Here is a 25,353-nt window from a genome sequence, read left to right as displayed (position 1 = left end):
TGCTGCTTTGTTTATGGTGTTCAGGGCAGGCCTGACATGTGAGGGATACCTGTAAAAAGTGGGTGAAGTGAATCGTCTGGACATCTGGAGGAAGAAAGTTTCAGGCAGAGCAAAAATCAATGCAAATTTCTGAAGATGTAAAATTACCAAGCTCAAGAAACAGAAAGGAGGTCATCATGTCTCAAAATTATTGCACAGAAAATAGCAGAAAATGAGTTTGGAGAGATCAAATAAGGCTTTTTAGGCCAAGAGAAGGACATTGGATTTTATTCTATGTGTGATCAGAGGTCACTGGAGGCTTTTGATCAGAGCCATGATTATCACTAGAATTCCACTAAACTGAATCATTACAATACCCTCTTTTTCCAATAGTACTTGATAAAATGTCATGACTTTATATATGTTTGAATCTTCAGGATATGTTTTACTACCACTTTACTACACAAAGGGAACTCCCTAAAAAGAATGTATATATTCATGTTATGTACATTCATACACACGTTTGTTTTGTGTACAAAACCGAATAAAATTTTGAAAGAGATAAGTATATTAGAGTTTTGAAATATTTGGATCTTGAGCCAACTGCATCAGAATGACCTGGCTCATTAAAAACCAGGCTAGAGTCCCAGTCTAAATCTTGTCAGTAAACATGTTGGGATGGTCAGTGGATCTGAATTTTTAAAAATCTCAGTGTTTCTTAATACACATGAAAACTTTGGGGACCATTGAAATAAATATTTTATCAGAAAGGTAAGAGATTTAAAAAAAAATGATCCTAAGGTACTTTCTAGATTACTTGTCTTCTTTCTATCTTGGGCTCCATACTTTAAGAAATAATATTCTAATGGGTTGCCTTACTTGTCAAGGCACTAGAATGGTGAGTTGGTGGTGAATTAAAAACCACAACTAATGATGAAAAGATGAGGACACTGGGCTTAAGACCTGAAACTTGCCTCTAAATATCTGATGGGTTAATATCAAGAAGAGAAAATTGATTCAGCAAACCCGTTCTGTGTTGTCCTGGGATTGTGAATGAAGTAAGGCTGAAGGGCAGACATTAGACAGAGATAAATCTGGACACAAATAAAGGAGACTTTGAAATTACTTGAGTTGATCTACATATAATATCCATCATACATACCCTGTGATGAGGAAGCTTCCTAATAACCAAGCTGACTGTCCACCTCAGGGATGTACAAAGATCCTCTGTGAAGGAGGTGGTTTAGGATACCCAAACTCTAAGGCTACTTCCAAACCTGAGTCTGGGTTAACAGGATGACTATTGATTCTTCTCTTCCAGGGAAAGAGAAGCAGAGGAAGAAAATAAACATTCTGGCTACAGATCAAATGGGACTGAATCAGCATCAGAAAAAGTGAGTCATTAACTAGATTTTGACAAGAATGATCTTTCTGTAAGTCAACCCGTGGCAATCAAAAATATGGAAAGAGAACGTCAATGTTGCCAACCAAGATCTTTGCCCTAAGAAGATCAGAAGTCATCATACATGTCAATATTGCTGGTAACTTGTTCAATGGAGAAATTTAATGCCAAATGGAAATCTTTCAGTCTAACATATTGCAAAGCACTTTTACAAATAGTAGTTTATTTCATTGTCTGAACAACCTGGTCAAATACATTTTTTAACTTTATTTTATAGATGAGGAGAATGAGGCTCAGCTACTGTCACAAATTACTATCAACAGTGGCTTAAAACAACGCAAATTCTCTCTGTGGAGGCTCTGGGGAAGATCTGTTTCGTAGTCTTTTCTAACTTCTAGAGCTGCCTGCATTCCTTGGCTCGTGGCCACCTTTAAAATCAGCAGGGGCCAGTTGAATTGTTTTCATGCTGCCTCACTCTGATCCTGACTTTCCTGCCCCCCTCTTTCTCTCATGAGAACTTCTGTGATTACACTGGGCCACCCAGATAATTCAGGATAATCTCTCCATGTTATGGGCAGCTAATTAGCAGTCTTAGTTCTGTCCTCAACCTTAATTTGTCCTTATCATGTCAGGCTACATGTTTACAGGCCCCAGGAGTTAGGATGTGGACATGTTTGTAGGTCATTGTACCGCCTCCCAGCAAGGTTAAGTGGCTGCCTGACTCTCAAATCAAAATCTTCAGATTTTCAAGCCCAATCAAATACTATGTGAAAACAGCCATTTCCAATATAAACTTTCCTTCTTTTTAGGACACGTGTGATGAGTTTAGAAGCCAAATGAAAAACGGACAACTTATCTGCACCCGAGAAAGTGACCCTGTCCAGGGTCTGGATGGCAAGACACACGGCAATAAGTGTGCTATGTGTAAGGACAAACTGTGAGTATTTTCAAAAATGAGCCTTTAACTGCGAATATTAAAGTTTGATAATCATTTCTCATCAGTTTGAGAAAATGACTTCTTTTTAAAAACAGATCTAATTATTAATGAGGTGTTTGTTCACTTTGGTTGAAATGTTTTTTTCCATTTTTCTTTCAAGGGAAAGGGAAGCAGCTGAAAGAAAAAAGAAAGAGCAGGACAACTTGAGAAACACAGGAGAAAAGAGCAATGAAAACCAGGTAGTGTGTGTTAGATGTACTAATACCTAAAGCTGGAAGCTTGGGGGGTGAGGTTAATTCATTCAGCAAATATTTATGGAATGCCTACTCTGTCCCACTCATTGTATATATAATGATGAACAGGAAAGCATGGCCAGATCTTGCAAAGAAATAGCATGCTATTTCAGTGCTCTGAAAGCAACTCTGGTGTAATTACCACCTATCTGTAGGACCAATGACCATCACCAAGCTATTGTTATGATGAAGTGGATTTCTTCTCTGAAGTTTTATTTTTTTTTTTAAAGATTTATTTATTTATTTATTTATTTATTGAGAGAGAGAGAGAGAGAAAGAGCATGTGTGTGTAGGTAGGGGGAGGGGCAGAGGGAGAGAATCTCCAGCAGACTCCCCACTGAGCACAGAGCCCAACATGGGGCTCCATCTCACGACCCGTGAGATCTCCACCTGAGCCGAAACCAAGAGTCAGATGCTTAACCGACTAAGCCACCCAGGCGCTCCTCTTCTCTGAAGTTTTAAAACAAATAATTAAGCAAATAGACACCAAAACTACAAATAAGAAAGCAAGTATCAAAAACTTAGAGCTCCAGATGATAAGTTCTTGACATGGCATTCCAGTGCCGTCTTGTATTCAATTAGGGCTTTAAAAATAATGTTCAATGCTTTACAACACTAACACATAGAATATGACACAGCACAATCTCTTCTAATCCATCAATGGACTCCAATTAGAAAAGAGAAATCGTGAAGTCTCCCCAGGAAAGTTTTCCTGTTAAAGAATGTTAATGAGGGAACTTTTCATTAGGTCTATACTGACTTACAAAATGAACCATTAATAGTAATTTTCATTTTAAAAAATATATGTTGGGAATATCTGTTATGCATTTTGGTAAATGAATGGCCTTGAGATAAGATTTTATTGTATAAATTCAAATCATCTCTACTGGCCATCTATTCTATTTATAATCTTAGTCAATATTTTTCTTTTTTTAATATCTATTTTAGAAATTTCAAACAAAAAATATTCTATATATTCGTATATTAAAAATGTCCAGACATTTTGTGTGTTTGTGTGGCAAAAAGAGAGCTATGGTCTTACCTACATCTGCAAAGTTAAATTTTTTACAAATCACATGCATCGTCATATTTAAACCTGCTGCTCTGAACAAAAGATTCACAACAGCTGTGTTTCAGTTTCAAAAAGGAAAAAGTTTTTTATTATTATTATAGAAACCTAATAGGAACAGAAGAAGAAAGGAATCTACACATAGATGAAAGTAATAGTAGGCAATAAATGAGAGTAAGGCAAAGTTACATCAAATCAGATACTTACAACATTCAACCTCATTAGCTGGGGAAGCCCTATGGGAACAGCCAGGCTAGAGTCCCCGCTGAGAGGCCTGAGCTGAGCATCCTCCCCTCAGGTGAGACTTCCAACCGACCCTCCCCATAGAGCAATATTTATAGGGCAAATAATAGGGTTTGAAATTAAACATTTGTCTGCCTACCTGCAGTTTGCTGTGAGCTGCATTTCTATGTTACCATGTTTCTGTATTGTCAAGGAGCCTGGGCTTTGTCTGTCTGCCTCCCCTCCCAGATTCCATTCTAGGGGGCCAGTCCAGCCTTGAGCAGGAGGGGGTGTGAGACAAGATTTGTAGTTCTTGGCACCCAGAACAGAAGGGCCATCTGGAGGCCAGATAATATATTTCAAACAACCAGGCTCCCAAGGTTATTCACACAGCATGAGTCTAACAAACAACATTCCTTAGCCTGCTGGTGTACATGCAGATCCAGGTGGTCAGTTATGCGGGACAAATCATAATAATATTTATCCATACTGACCACCTGCCCAGGACAAGCTTCCAGTTCGAGAGTAAATGTCAGGGAGATATAACGTACACATGGGGAATACAGTCAGTAACATTGTAGTAACTCTGTATGGTAACTAGATTTATTGGGGTGACCATTTTGCAAAGTATACAAATGTCAAATCACTATGTTGTGTATCTGAAACTAATATCAATTATACGTCAATAAAAAATAAATAAGCCTTCCCAAAATCTATGCAGTAGGTGGTATTGATCCAGTTTTTCAGTTGAGAAAAACTCAGATAAGTTAACTACACACAGATCATAATAAGAAGAGCCAGAGATTGCACCCATAAAGCAAAGATGGAAGTACAGGCAGATGGGTGTTATCATAAACATATATGTAAGTGGGATTTTGTGTAGCTGGAAAAGGAAATAATTCTAGCAACTTCCAAAAGTGATGGCTGTGAGACATTTAGTATTTTGATCAAGTATTCCAGAGAACTTTTTTAATACTGCAAATAAAAGTAGGTCTGGAGTTGTTCATGGGTATCACAATTTAAAGAAGGAAGGATAGGGGCACCTGGCTGGTTCAGTCAGTTGAGCGTCTGACTCTTGATTTTGGCTCAGGTCATGATCTCAGGGTCACAGGATCGGGCCCCGTGTCGGGCTCTATGCTCAGCATGGAGTCTGCTTGTCTCTCTCCCTCTGCTCCTCCCCCCACTCACACTCTCTCTCTCTCTAAAATAAATAGATAAAATCTCTTGAAAGAAAGAAAGAGAGAAAGGAAGGAAGGAAGGTGGGAAGGAAGGGAGAAAGGTGGGAAGGAAGGAAGGAAGGAAGGAAGGAAGGAAGGAAGGAAGGAGGGAGGGAGGGAGGGAGGGAGGAAGGAAGGAAGGAAGGAAGGAAGGAAGGAAGGAAGGAAGGAAGGAAGGAAGGAAGGAAGGAAGGAAGGAAGGGTAACTGCCATCCACGTCACTAGCAGTATTTTTCAAGGTAATTTTCCCATATATTTCCTTTGGCTCTTTGAGCTTACAGGTAGTTAATGACAAATTTCTGTAGATGTCCAAAAATTTCATCAGAGGCAGATCCTATGGATTCATTTTCACTGCCTTCTTTTTAAGGTTCTTATTTTTCAGTGAATATAAAAGGCAGCTTTATCTTTTTACAAGTGTTTAAGAGTTTTATTCTCTGCCAGGTAAAAGCACAGAAAATAACAAAGCTTGTTACCCGATTTCTGATCACAATTCCAATATTGACTTTATTTAATCTCTCTGAGCCTTATTTTCTCACCTATAACATGAGGATAATGAGTGTTTATCATCAATAAAATGAGGATAATGAGTGTTTATCTTGTGTGCTCTTAGCAAACAACAAAATGCCTGGCATATAATAAAATATTATTTTGTTCTTGAGGAACAGAGCGTCTTTCATTTCATTTCAGGGCTTACTTATGTGTGGAGTAATGAGGAGGCTGCAGGGAGACAGGTTTGGGGCTCAGCCTGCTAAAAATTGCATTAACACAGTACAGGCTGCCCTAGGCAGTCGTGAAATTCCACCAGACAAAGTCATTATTTGAGAGGGACACTATGGAGAGGATTCTAACTTCCTACGCAGATATTGAATAAAGAGCCTTTAAAACACATTCCATCCCTAAAATTCTGTTTTCTCTAGATTTTTATTTCCCCCCTCAAGTATTATGAGCTTATATCTCACAAATTATGTTTTAAATTTTAGAGCTCAGACTATCACGGTAACATCTTTTTTCTGTTTCTCTTGGCAGGATCAGTGCCATGAATTCCGGAATATGGTGAGAGAGGGGAAGTTTATCTGCACCAGAGAAAACAACCCTGTTCAGGGTCCAGATGGCAAGATGCACGTCAACAAGTGTGCTATGTGTCAGAGCATCTTGTACGTGAAGAGGTTTATCGACCAATTTGATGGGTTTTGCTTGTTTGCGAGGAGATGGTTCTTTTTAATTTAAAACTTAAGGCCCTGGGCATTGCACATGAAAAACAGACAAGGCCTTCCCTTTAGAAGAGGACAGTGAGCTTCCAGAATGCTCTGGCAAGAAATGTTTCCTTTGATGATGAGAAGCGTAATCATACCCGGAGCATCTGGGACAGGGAGACAGCTATTGTATGGTGCCCAAATCCCGGGCTTTCAGAGAAGTCCATCAGCTGAGTAACCACATACTTCCTCTTTTATGTAAAGGCAGCAATTTCTACATGATAGACTTTTCATAGTGATTCAAGGAGATAATATGCTTCAAACATTTATAAACTTGAAGCAATATAACTACATAAAGAAAATCAATATTGTAAAGTTCAGTTCTAATTGAATATGGAAAAGAGAAAGGAGAAAGGAAGCAACTCTACATGAGAGAGAAAAATACATTGTATTTTTCCTTAATAAAATATTTTATTAATAAAATATTTTATTAAGCATAGCACTCTGGATGACAGTGTAGTAACCGAATTTATGGAAGTCGATAGTGTTGCCACAAATGCACTATGAAAATTCCAACAGTTAAGACTCATTAATAAAAAAGAAAAAAAAAGTATTTTAGGTATTTTTTTCAGATATGAGAAAATAGTGTTAGATTTGCTAAGGTTTAGAATTAGAGAAATACTTCATTTAAAAAGCTCAGTAAAAACAAACAAACAAAAAAACTCAGTAAGAACCCTATAAAAAAAAATCCTATCCTTTTTTATTCTGCAGTGAGCGAGAAGCTAGTGAAAGAAAAAAGAATGACGAAGAAAAATCAAGTGCCAAGCCCTCAGATGATGCAAAGGTCATTTCTTAAAAGATGCGAAGATAACTATTTTGCCTTTCATCCTCAGAATCTGACATTCTCCTCTGGTTTTTTTTTGGATAATAAAAATGCCAATGTTTTGCTTCAAAGAAAATAGACTTTGCTAATATTTCATTTTGGTTATAACAACATTTTCGTCTGGCTTTAAGTTTAATATTTTTCTCAGTTTTGTAGAGAATTTGCCCTCAGTGTACATCAAATATTGCTCTCCTCTTTGGGAGAAATATGTATTGAAAAATAGAGTGTAAAATTCTTTCACCTCAACTGCATGCTTTCCTCTGACATAAATGTGAAATGAGGCTTCGGGTAGCTTGTTGACATTGATTTTAACAATTCAGGTAACATACACTAATTTCAAAGCTCCCCTTTAGCTTCTCTCCTTGATGTCTTTTTTTTCTGTTTCCTCCAGATAGCTTTCTTAGCATCAACAAATCAGTAGTGTGTATGCATGATGCTGCCTCTTCTATTTACTTTTCAAGCCTGCAAAGAAGACATCTTCATTCAGTCCTTTGCAGTGATAATCATATTTGTGGCATTAGAGTCCTGTGATATTGTCCTTTGGTCAAGAGTAAAGCTCCTGTGGGATGCTTGGGTGGCTCAGTTAGTTAAGCGTCTGCCTTTGGCTCAGGTCATGGTCCCAGGATCCTGGGATCGAGTTCCACATCAGGCTCCTTGCTCAGCGGGCGGCCTGCTTCTCCCTCTGCCTGCCGCTCCTCCTGCTTGTGTGCTCGCGCTCTCTCTCTCTGACAAATAATTTTTTTAAAATATCTTAAAAAAAAAAAAAAGAGTACAGCTCATGTGGAAAAGGAGGGGAAGGAAGGAAGGAAGTTAGGAAGGAAAGGGTGAGGGAGACATGATCTATTAAGTGTTCCCCTCTGCATTTCCAGGACCCAGGAAGAAAAGTTCAGAATGAAGTGAGGTTGGAAATTTTAAAGTCTAGGCGTTCCTTGGCCTCCATTGCCAGGATAAGGGCAGTGAGTCTGAGCTCAGAGCTAAGAAAGGACTTTCTAAGACCAAGTTTTAGAAAGGGGAAAAATCCTGTTCACTTCCCCTTTCTCATTTTCTAGGACGAGTGCAGTAACTTTCGGCAGTACGTGAGGAATGACCGGCTCATGTGCACTCAAGAGAATGACCCCGTGCGTGGTGCTGATGGAAAATTATACAAAAACAAGTGCCACATGTGCAGAATGATCATGTGAGTAAGAGGATCCTGTTACCCCTCCAGCTAGTGGGGGAATTGTGTTTTTATTTTTTTTAATTTTTTATTTTCATTTTTATTTTTCAGTGCAAAAGGTGTTTTTATTAAAGCATGGGGACAGGACCCATGGGAACAGAATCTTTAGAAGTTGCCAATTAAATAAATGTGTGCTCATGAATCCATGGCGTCCTTAAAATAGTCTTTAGATTCGAGGCCCTTACGTTGAGAACACTTGATATAGGAGACAGGAAATCCATATGTGAATTCTAACCAGGATATTTACTAGCTGTGTCACTGGAGAAAACTTTTGTCAACTCTCAGGATCATAACTACAAGAAAATCTTCCAAATCTTTGTTCCACAACTGGATCAGACTCAACAGAAAAGTCTTTTTCTGAAATAACAGATTTTTACCCCCCAAAATGTACTTGGCAAAAAATTCAGGGCTAAGGAATTTGTTGTTTAGAAGGGGTTTCTAGGTTATTTTGATGAACAACTATATTTGGGGACCAATGGACATGATAGATACTAATGACGATGGTTATGGAAACACTGTGAACACAATTGTAATAATCGGTATTTTTTTAGCTCTTTGTAGTACATTCCTGGAGACAGGAATTGCCAATACTACCCTCTTTTTAAGTTCTAGAAAAGATAAGCTCAAGGCATTTAAGCAACTCGTCCAAGGTCATACATCTAGTAAGTGATGAGTGCTCTCAACCAGTTCCCCATTGTGTACTTTTCTTTACATCATCCTCTGGCTGAATGTTCTGCGGTTCTATCATATTTTATTTAGGATGGCATAGCTTCCACTGGAAGTTACAGGCGCTAGTCTTTGTGGCTATAACTTTAAATTACTTTTCGTCTTCTTCTGTAGTCAAAAAGAAGCTTTGGAAAGGGCAAGAATTCAAGAGAAATCATTCCACGTTAGATCTATGGACGAAAACAGCCCAACTTCCTCCACTTCTTTTCTGGTAAGAATGACTACTCCTGAAAAGCTACTTATTAAGTTGATGCATTTGTTTGGGGTCTGTTGCCAATCTGCCCTCCCCGCCCCCCCCCCGGCCCCCCATGAGCTTCATTTCCATAAAGAGGCCTTGGAAAGGCGAATTCAGTGTAGCTCCAAACCCTTTGTGTGTAGTTCCAAGCTCAGTGAGAGTTCTGGGAATGTCTCATCAGTGCATTATTCTGTGCTCTTTTAGATTATTAGCCCTGTTCCAAGCCAATTTAGTACATTATTGAAATTTTAAAATGTGGGTGTATCATGAATGTGGCTTATTGCACATATGGTCAGATAAGTAGTTAGGAGCCTCAGTTCTGTAATTTCAGCAGGCCAAAAAGACTCCTCACCTAGCTTCCTGTCTCTCCCCCTCCCCAAATCAACCCTCTTCCCAATAGCCTAAAGAGGGGTGCACGGAGCATTTTCACACCCGTGAAATTCCACTAATTAGCGATTCACAGTGGTTAAAACTTGTTTATTCAAAATACAAGCTGATGCCCTTCAGTAACATACACCTTAGTGTAAATTAGCCTAACAGGTTTGCTTTTTTAGAGCTTTGCCAAAGTGAGGAATAGAAAGGAGGAAAGGGAATAAGAGCATATTCATGAAGTAGCATATCAAATTGGCCTCTAAAAGTGAAACTTTAGCATCTAGTCTGATGACCCAGAAAAAAAAAGAAAGAAAAGTATCAAACATGAATTTAATCTTATTATTTGCCCAATTTAAGTAGGATAGTAGATGAGTTGCCCTAGTGAAATATATACTAATTACAGATTTTTAGTAAACTAGATGCTACCCTAGGACTCCTGTAAGCATGGAGAGAAACTATTCACAAAATCTGTTCTTTTTTCCTCTAGATATAATTGACATATAACACTGTGTAAATTTAATATGTACAGTGTCTTGATTTAATACACTTTTAAGTTGCAAAATGATACCACCATAGTGTCAGCAAACACCACCATCACCTCACATAATTACTATTTGTGTGTGTGTGGTGAGAACATTTAAGATTTATTCACTTACCAACTTTCAAGTGTATAATACAGAATGATTAGCTATAATCACCATGCTGTACATTACACCCCCAGAACTTATTCATCTTATAAGTGAGAGTTTGTACCCTTAAAAAAAAAGTTTGTACAAAGAAGCCTGTCATTGCTTCTTTGTAATGCTTTATCCTAGTAGTTTTGAACCTTGTAGCAGCAGATACCTGAAAAAAAAATGCTAAAGATATATCTGGTTCATTCCTACCTTTGCCAGTGATTCATAGAAGGTGCTTGTCTAAATTCTCCCTGAATATCTACCAATATGGAACTCACCATATTCTAAAGCAGTCCACTGGATTTTTTAAATTTTATTTTAGAGAGAGAGGGAGAGATATCCTTAGTATTTTCTTACATAGTCTATCAACTCTGAACCGATTATGGTTGATTTCACCTTCAGAGCAGACCCTGGCTCCAACCACCTCTCAAAGTCCCTCTCCCTCCCCCTCTGCCCCTCTCCCCACTTGCATGCACATGCATGTGTGTGTGTGTGTGCACGCGCACTGTCTCTCTCTCTTTCAAATAAAATAAATATTGGAAAGAGAGGCAAAGGGGGAGGGAGAGGGCCAAACCAACTCCACGCTGAGCGTGAGCCCAAAGCGGGGCTCCATCTCATTACCCCGAGATCTTGACCTGAGCCAAAACCAAGAGTCAGCCACTCAACAGCCTGAGCCACCTAGGCACCCCTGGATGTTTGAGTTATTTATCAAAACAAACTAACAAACAAGTACTTCTTTATGCCTCTGGAAAGAATACCTACAGATATGATACTACTAGATTTTCTATTTCTTTGTTTCAGAAAGTTGTTTTGAAGGAATTTTTTAATTTCATCTAAGTTGTCAAGTTTATTGGCATATAGTTATAACATTTCCACATTATCCTTTTATATCTATATATAGTGAAACCCCCATTTTATTTTTAATATTGGTAATGTATATTTCTTGCCTTTTTATCGATTTTGCAAGTGGTTTTTCAATTTATTAATCTTTTCAAACAACCAGTGTTTTGCTTTGTCGTTTTCTATTTCATATATTTCTCTTCTGTATTATTCTTTTCTTCTATTTTCTTTGAGCTTAATTTGTTTATTATTTGCTAGCTTCTTTTTTTTTAAGATTTTATTTATTTATTTGACAGAGAGAGAGAGAGCGCGCACAAGCGAGGGTCGGGGGGGAGCAGGCAGAGGGAGAGGGAGAAGCAGGCTCACCGCCGAGCAGGGAGCCTGACCTGGGGCTCCACCCCAGGACCCCGAGATCATGACCTGAGCCGAAGGCATCCGCTCAACCAACTGAGCCACCCAGGAGCCCCCATTTGCTAGCTTCTTGACATGGAAGTTTAGATCATTGATCTTAAAGCTTTCTTCTTTGCCAATTATGTATTTATTTACAACTTTCCCTCAAATCACTGCTTTAGCTGCTGTGATTTGGTAGTTTATATTTTTATTATCATTCAGTTTAAAACATTTCTACATTCCATTATGAGTACCTTGAGTCATGAGTTATTTATAAGTGTGTTGGTTGATTTTTAAATAGTGAGTTTCTATGACCTATGTTACAGTTCCTTTACTAATGTTTTATTGAGATGTGACTGAGGAAATCAAAAGATTTTTCCACTCCTAAGTGCCATTGAGTAAATCTGATATATGTTTTACTTCTTCAGGATTCTGAGATGTGCAAACATTACCGAGTATTGCCCAAGATGGGTTACCTTTGCCCAAAGAATTTACAGCCTGTCTGTGGTGATGATGGCCAGACATACAACAATCCCTGCATGCTCTGTCATGAAAACCTGTAAGTATACATGTTGTACTATCATATCTTCAAGTGGAGAGGTTCTTGACTATGGTGTCGACCCACAGGACTGCATTCATACCAATTGGAGGTGCATTGCACCAATTTACTAATCATAGCAGTTAAAAATTCAAATTTTGTGGATGATCTTATTCAAATATAAACTAGAGAGGATTGGAGGTTATCCTTTTGATTAAGTTGCTTATATACTTTACTGAGTGGAAGAGAAAGGAAAAAGTGGTGGGGTTGCAACAATTAGAGAAAGTCTCTATTAGCCCATGTACAGTCATGGGAATTTGAACATCATCCAGGCGTTGTGTAGAAAGAAAAAAGTTGAGAATCATTGCTGTGTTGAGTCCGCCTGGCCAATAATCTCTCCTGGGCCCTCTGACTACCGGATAGTCACATATTTTCCAACCTCTCCAAGTCTTCTTCTTGGAGCAGAAGTGGTCTCATTCAAGAGAAAGCCCCTGGAACAAATGGCAAATGGTGGACTTGGTGTGGGCACTCAGATTTATTACTGTCTGTGCATCTATCTGTGGCCATGTTATCTCATCATTCTCAGATTCACTTTTTCCACTGAGGAAGTGCAGACCATTCTCTGAGCTAGCTGGCTTCACTGGGTTTTTAAGAAGAATGGAATTGCCATTTTTATTTAAAATTACATATGAGGGATTTGTTTTAATACTGTCGTTATGGGTTTTAGCTTTTTGCTTTTCTGCTCAAATACTGTCTTATCTTCACCTCCATTCACCTGCCTCACATTTGACCAGCTTTAAGTGAAAGCTTGGTGACAAATCTTGACTCTTCCATCCCACTCCCACCCCACTTATATTTACACTGTAGTCCGTGTATGTTCTTGCCTTCTGGGGACACGATAAGCAAAGCCCAGAATGTGAGGATGGGACATTCTGCAGTTTATACACTTAGCATAACATCTGAATGTGAGTGCTTTGTGTGTTCTCACATCTGTAAGACACTCGCACATTCACTCTCTTGCTGAATCCTCAGTACATGCTATGAGTGCTATTATCTTCGCTGTACAGAGGGTGAATCTAAGGTTCAGAGAGTCCGGATAACTTGTTTAAAGTCACAAAGCTAGGAAGTAGATTAGACAGGATTTTCACCCTGTTGGTTTGGGTCTAAATACAGTTCTCTTTTCTCTCCACTATACTACTGTTATATCCAAGGTAGTCAAGGGATCAAAAGTTCCTTTGATGATGAGAAAGTTACCTCTTTCCAGAAAAGAAAAGAAAATGAAGCAACATTAACAATTTGTCTGCATAATATTTATGGGTGCATAAATCTCCTGAAATCCCTCCATGGATCTTACAGAGTTTTAAGAATTAAGAAATCTCCATTTAAGAAATGAATGCAACCATTCAGGAATTTGTTACTGTATATGCCTTATCTTCAGCCCAGAAATTCTTCACCTTCCCTTTATTGTAAATGTCAGGGCCTAAATGATCCACCCAGTGTTCTTTAAGCGTTCCATTAACTGTATAAACCCGTAACAAGTGACACTTTAGTCAAGGGAACTTTAGAGTCAGAAACTTCAATGGTAAAAATATTAATAAAGCATGGCTCAGGTTGGATTGTTTAGCTAAAGGAACTGGTAGTATATATTATAGAGGGAGGATCCAGGCTGTCCCAGGAAAGAGGAAACAGTATTGGTTTCTGTGGTCTTAGAGGGAAGCCATTTCAACTTGAGCAATGTCCAAAGACAAGTCAAACTGCCTTGATAGACAGTGAGTTTCCCATCACCAGAAGGAAACAAGCAGATGTTTGATATGCAATATTTAAGAGAGAGGCATTAAAATTCATACCTTTTAAGATTTTTTCCAGCTATGAAACTCAACCTGTATGATTACATATTATTGTATTTTATAAAATCTATATTCTATATGCATTTTATATATTTTTATTATATATATGTATTGTATTTTGTAATCCCACATTATAGGTACTCAGTAAAATGAAGCTTCTCTGTGGGATCCAGTTTTCACATCCGTAAAATAATGGCTTCTGGAATAGACGGTCTCCAAGTTTCTTTTTTTTTTTTTAAAAGATTTTATTTATTTATTTGACAGCGAGAGAGACAGTGAGAGAGGGAATACAAGCAGGGGGGGTGGGAGAGGGAGAAGCAGGCTTCCCGCTGAGCAGGGAGCCCAATGCGGGGCTCGATCCCGGGACCTTGGGATCATGACCTGAGCTGAAGGCAGATGCTTAACAACTGAGCCACCCAGGCGCCCCTCCAAGTTTATTTCTAACATTGAACAATTTCATGAGTATATAGGTGAATGAAAGGTGATGGAATGAATCCAGGACTGGGCAACGAATCTGGGGCTGAATCTGAAGAGAGAGAGACAAAACCTGGGTGATTCCTACTGGGAAATAGTTGAATTCAGATCCCGGGTCCTACTTGTAATTTCAGTTCTGGTTTGATGCCCAGATGTCACCCCCATTGATCCTTGTTTGTTTTCTTTTCTCATCATAACTGTCAGTTTTTCCATCTTTTTAATTTCCTCTGCTCTGTTTTAGAATGCGCCAAACTAATACACACATACGCAGTGAAGGGAAGTGTGAAGAGAACAGCACCCCAGAAACAACCCCTCTCGATGTGCCAGCATCTGTAAGTACACTGCGTCCCCATTACACGGCCAGAGCCAGCTGGTTCTGATTCTGTGTCTGCCACCGACCGATGGACATTTCTCTGGCTGGAGCAGTGATACTGGCTCAGAATTGGTCACATCTTCATTGTGAGGATAATTAAGTAATCACTGAAATATGCGGGGATAATAGTATAATAGTTAATATTTTTAAGTGCTTACTGTTAACTGGGATCATTAATAGATTGTTTATGGGCAAGGTCCCTCACATAACACTTTTGCAAAGTAGGTTTTATATCCTGTGATTTACTATAAAGAGAGAAGAAAAGATTGAGGGAGGTCACATAGTGACGGAACTGAATTTCAACCATTTCTGTAAAACCCCCACGTTCTCACACTTAACATTGCATTTAACTGTTTCCCAACATGAAAAGCTGGCCTTTTCATTTAAATCCCTGCAAGGATTTTTTATTATTATTATGTTCAATTAGCAAACATATAATACATCATTAGTTTTTGATGTAGTGTTCAGCGATTCATTAGTTGTGTGTAACACCCAGTGCTCATCACCACACGTGCCCTCCCTGATGCCCGTCACCCTGTTACCCCATCCCCCCCATCCCCCTCCCTTCTGTAACCCTCAGTTCGGTTCCCGGATTCCAAAGTCTTTCATGGTCGTGTCCTCAAATGCAATCACCAGAGAGAACAGCAAACTCGATAATGTCTGTCAAAATATCCTTGCAGCCTGCAAGATTGACAGACTTTATCGAGTTTGCCATTCTCCCTGGTGATTGCATCTGAGGACGCTCTTCCTCGGGCAAGATGATATGTAACTTGGGGGAAAATGTAGAAATTTTCAAACAAGAAAAAATGTTTGTTACCAGCCAAATATGGGTTTAAATTCCAGTTTTTTAGATTTCTCATATATGAGACCTTTGGCAAATCAAAGATCTAAACCAAAGATCTCACCAAGTTATTGAAAATACTCAATAAGTACTGACTTTTAAGCATTTGGCACTGTCTACAAACTAATGGCATTTATTATTATTATCACTATTATTATTATGCCAAAGAGACCCAAGTATGAACTTAGAGAAAGAGAAGAGTCCATAGTGGAAACTTAGAGAAACAGATCCTGGCACAGCGCTTATGTATGTTTAATAATTATAATGGATTATAGTTTAATAACCTTATATTTGATGTTAAAAATATATTTATATTCAATAAAAACAAAATATTCTAATAAATTATATTTACTAAATAAATATTTATTATTATTCACAACTGGTTTCACTCCATTCCACTGCCACAGAAAGCTCTGGCAATAATGGAACTGGAGACTACTCTGCCAGATTTGGAACTCCTAAGCAACACTAGATGAGACTGCATTCATAAGAACTACTCAGTGAGTCTTGATAGGGGACCCTGGAAAAACAAGAGATGGAAACTCAGTGGTTTTGGTTTTACATTAGCAGCTGGAAGGCCGGGTGGGGTAGGCAGAGTATTGGGGTGAAGCCCGAAGACCTTCATCTTTCCTCATGTGGGCTTGACAGTCATCTGTTACACATCCATAAGGAGACGGTATCAACTTTTGCTCTAGACCCCATATTGTGTGTGCTGTCTTATTACATATAAATTCTTAGTGGTTTGCTCCTTTTTTATTAACAGAATATAGTATCCCTCACATCTCACACACATACCTAATTACATGTAACTCAGGACAGTAGGTAAAAATAATCTTTATGTGAATCCTAAAGATCACACTTTAGACCACATCTTGCTGTACTCTCATGTAGACAACTTGACAAAAACTACTTTATGAGAAATTTGCCATAGGGAAATACTGATAAGATGTATTTATTCAAATAAGGAAGAATCTTGACAGGGCTAAGCATAAAAGGTTTTATGAGAGAGTTTCTTCTTTTCCTTTTTGGGTGTTTTCTTTCCACTAGAATTATGTAACATATTATTAATGACAGGACTTATTTATGGTGTTAAGATGATGGAATAAATCATTAGAACAAAAGGTGTCCTGAACATGGGTTCAGTTCCCTCTGTATGATTCAGGGGTGTGATCTTGGATATACTAAGGTGGTACAAGTGGGTCATGGCCCAGCATTGCTCTTATAACTATGATGCATGCATATCCTGGAGGTTGAAAGCAATTGCCTGAACTTTGTTCCTGTATAGAAAGAATCTCTCAGAGAGTCTGGAATTTGAAGAATGAATAAAAGGCCAGGCAGTCACTACTTTCCTAGAAAAATAGACTGAAGATCCTAGAATGTATAGTCATGCTTAGTATCTAGGAAGTATTTTCTATTATACAGTAACTCCTAAGATTTATGTAACTCAGAATTTTATGTGCTCTTCCCTGTATGCATCCTCACAGTAGGCCTGTGATTAGGGCAGGGATTATTATCCTTCCCGTTTTACAGAAAATCAGCCTAGGGGAGACCCTGCAATTATCAGTTATTCAACATTCTATTTTGCATCTGGTTTAGATCTTCTGGCTTCATAGCTTGTGCTCTGCCACCATCCCTTAGTTGTCAGGAAATTCTGAAAACCAGGGGCTCTAGAAGAGGGATTACATAGCTCAATTAAATAAAAATTAGCTACCTTGAAAGGACATTTCTCTGTTAAGGAAAATACTAATACTATTTTGTGAGATGAATAAATGACTATTCTCAATTCCATGACAAAGCCTTTCGAAGAAACCACAAGACCATAGATGGCCACCCTCAAACCAAAGGAAATCTCCTGGGGTGGATGTGAGAACGAAAAGGGAGGTCTGGGTTGGCACAATAGCGCTACTGGTGCTCCACGCTGACACTGTGCAGTTACCTGGGAAAAAACTTCCTGAGGCCCTTACCTTCTTTTGAAAAATGTTTAGGTGTTGATTCGCTCTTTTAAATGTCCATTTCAAGAGTGTATGAATATTGGATGAGTCAGGCAAGCAAGTTAGCTGATTAAATTCTTATGGCCTCAAACAACTTATAATAGTAAAGCATTAGTGTTGGAGGAATTGGATTTAAGTTCTGACCCAGTGTGAGACCTTGGCAAGTCACTAACCTTCTCTGGAGCTCTGTGCCCTCCTCTGTGAAACGACGTTACTGACACCTACCTCTTTTCATTAGCAGGGTCTGGTCATACATGATCACACACGATGATGAGGGTCACACATGATCAAGGGCAGAGTTACTATTTGTATCCACTGCTGCAGGCAGTGTGTACTAGGTGCTCGGTACTCATTGAATCAATTGAATAAAATGTGAAAGTGATGGTAAATGGTGAGTTCTTGGCAGACTGCAAGGATGTGTGCATTTCTTTGACTCCAGTACAGTATAACAGTATAACCCACATACCTATAGTATCTCTCAGTTTCTAGCACCTAACCTACCCATCTTCTCTTCCAGGACAAATGATGGAAGAATTGGTGAAAGCCAGGAAGGAAAATATATGCCCCAATTCTGAATCGCCTAACCCTCACCATCTGTATAGAGAGAGAATTCTTCAGAGCCTGTCTTACTTACTATAGAAAATAATACAGAGCTGTTGGGGGAATGGACTCACTGACTTCCAGTCTTTCCCGTCTCTTTCCTCCTAGATTCTGTGATCTGAGGGCACAGAGACATTCCATCTGTCTGTGCTTGAAAACCTCCTGATCACAATGCTGTCTGTTCAAATACTTGTTCAATAAAAGTAAACCCAGCAGAACACCATTTCTGGGATTCGTCACTGCCTGGATAATAGGAACTTTTTTTTTTTTTTTTTTACAGAAGCCAAAAACGCTACCCTTTTGTCTTGCTAAGCTATTGGTGGACACAGAATGCTCACTTTTTTTCAGATTCAAGTTGCTGTCATAGTTGGGAAGAAATGTCTAAAAAGGAGGTAGGGAGGTATGGGCTCCCTGGCGTTCAAGAGCTGTATAAGACCAAACCAGCTATGAATCACCTTCAGTCCCTGTCACCTTAGCAGCTCTCCTGCCTACCTTCTGTACTTCCACAGAGCGTAACTACCACTGTTACACAGATACCATCCGAAGACACAAACCAGTAGTTTCTCATATTCAGTCATGTTGCTCCTTGACTATTTCCTCTATCAGGGCCTTGGACCCATGGTCTGGGCAAGACTAAGGAAATGAGAATTACCAGTGTGTCACATGTCACTAGGGCAGCACTGTCCATTAGAAATAGAATTCAAATGACATGTAATCTCCAATCTTCTAGTAGATACAAAAGAAATGGGTAAAGTCAACTTTAATAATATATTTTATGTAGCCCAATATGTCAAAACTATTATCATTTCAAAATATAACCAATATAAACTTTTATTTTAACCAGGTCTTGATATTAGTGTATGTATTTTGTATTTCCAGCATATCTGTTTGGACCAACCGCATTTCAAGTGCTTAATAGCTACATGTAGCTAGAGGCCACTAAACCAGTCAGTGAGCTCATGCACCTGAGAAATCAACCAGGGAATACAAGCAGTAGGTAGGGGTGAGATGGAACAGCCTGTAAGCTCCTGCCTCGGTGCTGAAACTCTGTCGTGCTCAGCATCTTGATATGGCGTCCTGTGAGCGTACCTAGTTACGTTGTTCACTTACAGTTATGGGGCTGGTGCTGAACACACGCTAGAGGGAGGAAGCAATGCAGAGTCCATCATGGTTGAAGTTGTTCTCAGCTATAGAAGAACTGTACCCAGAATGGCAGGTCTACTTGGATTGAGGAAGTTAATTCTGTATTTTTCACCTCTGCCCTTTTCTTTTAGATAAGTTGTCCCTAGGGCAATTATAGTAGGAGTTTGTGATCTTTGTCCTTTGTAACTGTGTGAAAGATCAATTCCACACTAGTTTTTTTTCTATGCTATCATTAAGAAAACAGGAAAAAAAAAAAAAGGCTTGTAAATCATTTTTCAAGGATGAAAATACTGTCATTTCAAAAAAAAAAAAGAAGTGAGAAAACCATGTTGCTATTTTCTTTGGCAATTCCAGGATGTAAGGGAAGGGTTTAGGGAGTCTGTAACATGAGATTGTATCTCCTTCCTGGGTAGTTTAGGAAATCCAGAAACACTGGATGGCTAGGGTGTCCATGGCTAAGACATATTATTTTTTGAGAAGCAGTTGCTTTTTTATGTCATTTTGAACATTTTATTGAGCTATAAACAATGAACCCTTTACCTTCTTTCATTAGTATTTTTGTGATGATTATGATTATTAGGTAATATGCACAAAAGACTTTGTTATCGTACGCTTAAGACTTAACCAATCCTTGATAATCATTCTGAACACCAGGGAAAGTGTTGCTTAGGAATAGGGTGGGCTGGAGCATAGGATGGTCTGGAATGGGATGAGACATGGGGATGGAGAAAGGCCCAGGGACCCAGGGAAAGTCAGGGTAAAGTGGAGGATGCAGACTTCATGAATGGGATGGGGTCCAAGAAAAATAGACAGTGGACTGAGGTGCAGGGATTGGGGTTGAATGTGAAGGTGTTGAACACATTACTTGGGATTTTTAAAAAGCTGAAAGTTGATTTTTTTTTGGCAGACACAAACAGGTGAATATAAAATGTCATCTGTGTCAAAATGTTCACAACAAAATAGCTGCATTAAATGTCAAGTAGACTAATTTTTCTTTCAAGTGAACTAATTTTTGAGTTGCTTCTTGAGTTATGGCTCAATGGATGGGAGGCAAATGAAAACCAGACCCATGTCACTGAGATTTCACAAACCAGCCCTAAAATTCTAGCCCAGGAAGTGACAAAGAATCCTGAGTTGGAACTGAAAAAGCAAAACTATATCACCTCTACTTGGTCACCACCACAGACTTACACATTTCTCTAGAACTGATGCTGAAAATGATTCCATTTTCAGAATATGGGTTTTCAGAGATCTAACACTATCAAACTCCTTATTTTCTCATGTAAGGAACTCACCTGAAGTTTTCCTCTCTCTCAAGGCTTCAAAAACACCCAAGGAGAGCACTTGTCTGGACTATGGGTAGGCAAACTTTCGGTAAACAGCCAGATAGTAAATATTTTAGGCTTTGTAGGACATATAGTCTCTGTCACAACCGCTCAATCATGCTGTTGTGTAAGTAAATAAATTTACATTATGTAAATAAATATACATGGCTGTGTTTCAATAGAAGTATATTTATAAAAACAGGTTGTAGGGGATGCCTGGGTGGCTCAGTGGGCTGGGCATCTGCCTTCAGCTCAGGTCATGATCCCAGGGTCCTGGGATCGCGTCCCGCATCGAGCTCCTTGCTCGGTGGGGAGCCTGCTTCTCTGTCTGCCTGCTGTTCCCCCTGTGTGTGTGTGCGCTGTCTCTCTCTCTCTCTCTCTGATGAATAAATAAATAAAATCTTTAAAAAAAAAAAAACAGGTGGTGGGCCAGGTTTGACCTGTGGGCTATAACTCAGTAGTGGATAAGAATCTGTCTCTTGTCCTTCTTTGTAACTTACTGGTCTTCTCTTCACCCTCTTTTATACTCTTAAACACCAACCACACTTCTCACTCCATGATAATAGAGAATAAAAATAGGAATAGAACAGTTTAATAAAATTATAGAAAATAATAAATGTTGACATTTCTAAACATTTAATATGTGCTTGAAACTGAGAAAAGCACATGGCAAGACTCAGATTTGTACCCCAATCCAACATTCTTTGTGGCCTTCTTGATTGACTTTGACCAAGGCCAGTGTCATATATTACATAGAGAGAGAATGGTAAATAAAGTAAATATGTCCTGCGGCCTTTACAATGACAAGGGCTGTCTACCTCCTGGAAAAAAAGCATAGCAAGACATTCTTGTTCTTTCTTTGATGCTATTATGACACACAGGTGCCTTTTTCTTTCCAGTATTGAAATTAAAGTTCTTTCTAAATTACATGTGACTATAAATCATTCTTTGAGATGAGGAAAGAACAGAGAGGGCTTTGTCAAATGAGGATTAGTCCCAGGAAAAGAGTCAAACAAAATATTTGTCATCCTTGATGGAAATTTTATTAGACCGTGGAGCTCCTTCCAGATTATTTTGAGGGAAGGTGTGCTGTCTTCCTGTAGGTCATCCTACGTCATTAACTAGTTTTCCTTGTATCTTTCCTTGCCCTTTACCACAAAGCAATCAGAAAACAGTGTGTACGTTTGCCATTCTAATCTGTTACAGTACTTGTAATATTTTTTTATGACTTTTAGACCCTCTTTTTTTCCCCAATGGACTTTTCTAGTGGCCTTCAAACCGACTTGCTTGTCTCCATCCTTATAGCTCTCTCTTAAAAAAAAAACAAAAAAACCTCCAAATGACCTCTTCAAAACACTGATCTATTTAATTCCCCAGTTTAAATTGTTGAAAACTCCTACTAAGCCACCACACTGTGCTAGAACAAAGCAAAATGAGACAAACCTGAAGTCTAGGCATTGGCTTCGGTCTACCCCCACCCCTTTCTTCCTCTGTAGAGTCAATCACCACGGATAAACTCAGGTTCAAGCCATCATCGTCGCTTCATGATCATCGCTTATTAATGACCTCCTTGCTTCAGTCTTCTCCCTTCCACTGCATTCTTCACTGTAGGCAGAATAATGCTCTGAAATCCAGATCTGATAGCATTATTCTTAAAACCTGTAAATGGCTTCTCTAGCCCCCAAGATGAAGTCCAAAGCCTTTCTGACATGCGAGGCCTCCGTTCACCTCTCCAGCCTCCCCTTTTACGTTGTCCTCTTTCCCTTAAATAATTTTCTTGAACTTCTTCCTACATGTCCCCTCCTAACATACTCTTTTTATCCACCCCCATGGTCCTTCTCCCAGTTTTTCTTCCATCTCCCAAGGTCCATCCATCCAAACTCTTATTTGTTATTGCTCACTGAAGGTGCAGCTTTTTTCTGGAAACCTTCCATGACCTCTTTCCCCTTAGAATATGATTTAGTTAGGAGCGCCCGGGTGGCTCAGTCGGTAAAGCATCTGACTCATGATATTGGCTCAGGTCATGATCTCAGGGGGGTGAGATCGAGCCCAGTGTCAGGCTCTGTGCTGGGTGTGGAGCCTGCTTAAGTTTCTCTCTCTCCCTCTCCTTTTGCCCCCACCCTGCTTGTGCTCTCTCTTTCTCTCTAAAAATAAATAAATAAACTTTTAAAAAAAGAATATGAATTAGTCATTCCTTTCTTATGCTCCCATAATATCCTCTCGTTACACCTGCCTGGCCAGCTGTCACTGTTGTGCACTAGCTTATTTAGAAGTTGATCCCTCTCACTAGACTGTGACTTTTTTAAGAGAGGAGAACATTTAATGTTCATGTTTAAATCCCCAGTGCCTGGTACAATGCCTGGCATGAAGCAATTGCTTATCAGAAGTTGTTGAGTAAAACTAGACCCTTAAGATAAAAATTTTAAAAGGGAATATAGGACGGAAACTCTCAGTTCTGGTCAATGACATAAAACCTACAAGGACAGGGGAGGACCATTACTTTTCAAGGAACTTAAAGAAGCAACTACATTCCCTTCCTGGTACTACTACTACTACTACTACTACTAATAATAATAATAATAAAAACGCTGATGCTAATAGCTGGAAACAAACTAGTTACATGAAAATATGAACTTATAAGATGTATTTCCCCTCCTCCTCCCTGCCCCAGAAGGCTAAATTCATGAGGTATTTCTCAGAAATACTAGCAAAAGCTGCAGCTAAAGAGGAATGCAAAGAGTAGCATGATGCCAGAAAAATATGCTGTGAAGTGTACTATTGTAATTGGCATTGTACTTGCAACTGATTAATTGGTTTTTATCTGCTAAATACGTAATACATACTGATAAGGTCTCAATTGAGAAACGATCATTTTATTTCAGGTTGATAATATCCCAGATCAACAGGGCTAGAGAAAAATTAGAGATGATTTATCCAGGATGTTTCATGTATGGAAATCTTGAAACCTGGAGAGGGAAAGTGATTTTTTGAGCTTACCCAAGTGGGTCTACATCAAAAATACAAATTCAAGTAAGTGTATTTTAATCTCATGTTCTTTACACCACTCCCTCTGGCTTAATGAATCCCAGTTCCATGCTCTTCATACAAATAATATTATCTATCTGATTATGTTTACAGACAAAAGAAATGGATTTTGCATCTAGTGATCCAGAAAATTGTTCACTATCTACAGAAATGGTTACTTCTGTTTATTCATGGAATAATTCAGTTCCAAATCTATGGAACATGTGGCAGGAGAAAGTAACACATGCTGATTTTTTAGCATATAGGAATGGGATTAATAATGAAAAGTGAATTCCAATGGCTTGACTTACATGAAAGAAGTCCTGGGAGCAGTAATAAAATGAAGTTTTCAACTATTATATTCTTACCTCTCGATCCATTTTGCTCCTGGAATTTTAAGTGAGAAATTTGCCAGAACTCCTGTTGCCGAGGTCTCTAAAAATAAGTTATGGACAAGTTGTGTTCACAGGGGATATTTGCTTAAGTCCCAGCCCTTGGTCACAGGACAGTATGGCTACATCTAGCAGGAAATGCCACATCCTTCCCCACCCAGAGGCTGTTCCTATGCGCTCAAAAGAGGAGTAGGCAGTTGAATGGGTTCCAGTTTTAAGTGCCCACTGAAGGATTGCTGATGGAGCTGCATAACCCCCGATTAGCACTTACCTAGAAGCACAAGATAATATTCTAAAGAAGAATGGAATGTTGATCATCATTTTAATGTCAATATGTTAAACATGAAATAATAACACATCAACAATAAAAGCAAGAGTTAAAAGCTATTAACTACTCTTCCCTGTATCTTTCCTTCCCCTCAATCACAGAGCTATAAGAAAACAATGTGTACATTTGCCTTAGAGGATATTTGAGTTAAACTGGACAAAAACATAATGGGCAAGAAATTATTCTTAATGGCTTGTGTGCTTTGGAAAGCAACAAAAGGAGAAGCAGTAAAAATTTCAAGAGAAATGAAAGGGACCAAGTTCTAACACTGAGCAGCAGCCTCGAAAAGCAAAAGATGGCTGAGTATACGACCATGAAATGTGTCTGCCAAACCCAGGGTTCAAGAGTTCTCGATCTCAACCCAAAGTCACCACGTCCCATGGGTGGCACAGAATCAAGGAAATACCACAGGGACGGGAACCATTTACAGCTGGCTTGGACCATCAGGACGCAGGCAGCAGCCATGACTAGCCAGGGATTAGAGGGCCTCGCCTCATGTTCTTGTGCACTTCTTAACCATCTCAGATCCTCATCAACCTCAATAATGAATGAGACTAAACGTCCCCAAAGCCCGGCAGAAGACTTGGAATCAGACATGATTTTATTTAGAGAAAAAGAGGGAATAGATAATTTTGTACATCTACATTTATTGATCAAAACTCACACCTACTACGTGGGGGATCATACTGGGGGTTGCTAAGAATTCATGTGCAGTGCACATCCACCTCCAGGCCTGGCTGCCCTAAAATCACAGCCAATCGGTTCTCTCTGAGATAAAACCTTAAACCTGTTAAGGAACTGGTAATAGAAATGGGAATGGACTTGAAGT

The 25,353-nt window shown here is 39.0% G+C and overlaps 1 protein-coding gene across 2 annotated transcripts in view; it reads left to right on the top strand.

Annotated features, from left to right (window-relative positions):
• Positions 1 to 18,535, top strand: part of SPINK5 (serine peptidase inhibitor Kazal type 5) — a 74,490-nt gene extending 55,955 nt beyond the window's left edge. The window contains exons 24-34 of one of the 2 annotated variants that reach the window (XM_032403516.1): positions 1,301 to 1,373; positions 2,191 to 2,318; positions 2,479 to 2,557; positions 6,146 to 6,273; positions 7,084 to 7,156; positions 8,065 to 8,151; positions 8,245 to 8,372; positions 9,252 to 9,348; positions 12,077 to 12,207; positions 14,749 to 14,839; positions 18,230 to 18,535. In XM_032403516.1, the coding sequence (XP_032259407.1) occupies positions 1,301 to 1,373; positions 2,191 to 2,318; positions 2,479 to 2,557; positions 6,146 to 6,273; positions 7,084 to 7,156; positions 8,065 to 8,151; positions 8,245 to 8,372; positions 9,252 to 9,348; positions 12,077 to 12,207; positions 14,749 to 14,839; positions 18,230 to 18,238 (1,024 nt within the window). In that variant the 3' untranslated portion in view covers positions 18,239 to 18,535. The remainder of the gene's footprint in view (positions 1 to 1,300; positions 1,374 to 2,190; positions 2,319 to 2,478; positions 2,558 to 6,145; positions 6,274 to 7,083; positions 7,157 to 8,064; positions 8,152 to 8,244; positions 8,373 to 9,251; positions 9,349 to 12,076; positions 12,208 to 14,748; positions 14,840 to 18,229) is intronic. The other variant, XM_032403517.1, reaches the window with a different exon arrangement.
• Positions 18,536 to 25,353: the final 6,818 nt, after the last annotated feature.

The sequence above is a fragment of the Phoca vitulina genome, unplaced genomic scaffold (assembly GCF_004348235.1).
Source record: "Phoca vitulina isolate PV1807 unplaced genomic scaffold, GSC_HSeal_1.0 scaffold6, whole genome shotgun sequence".
Lineage (NCBI taxonomy): Eukaryota > Metazoa > Chordata > Mammalia > Carnivora > Phocidae > Phoca > Phoca vitulina.
Note: the sequence above shows the minus strand (reverse complement) of the source record. Positions and strands in the feature narration are given on the sequence as shown.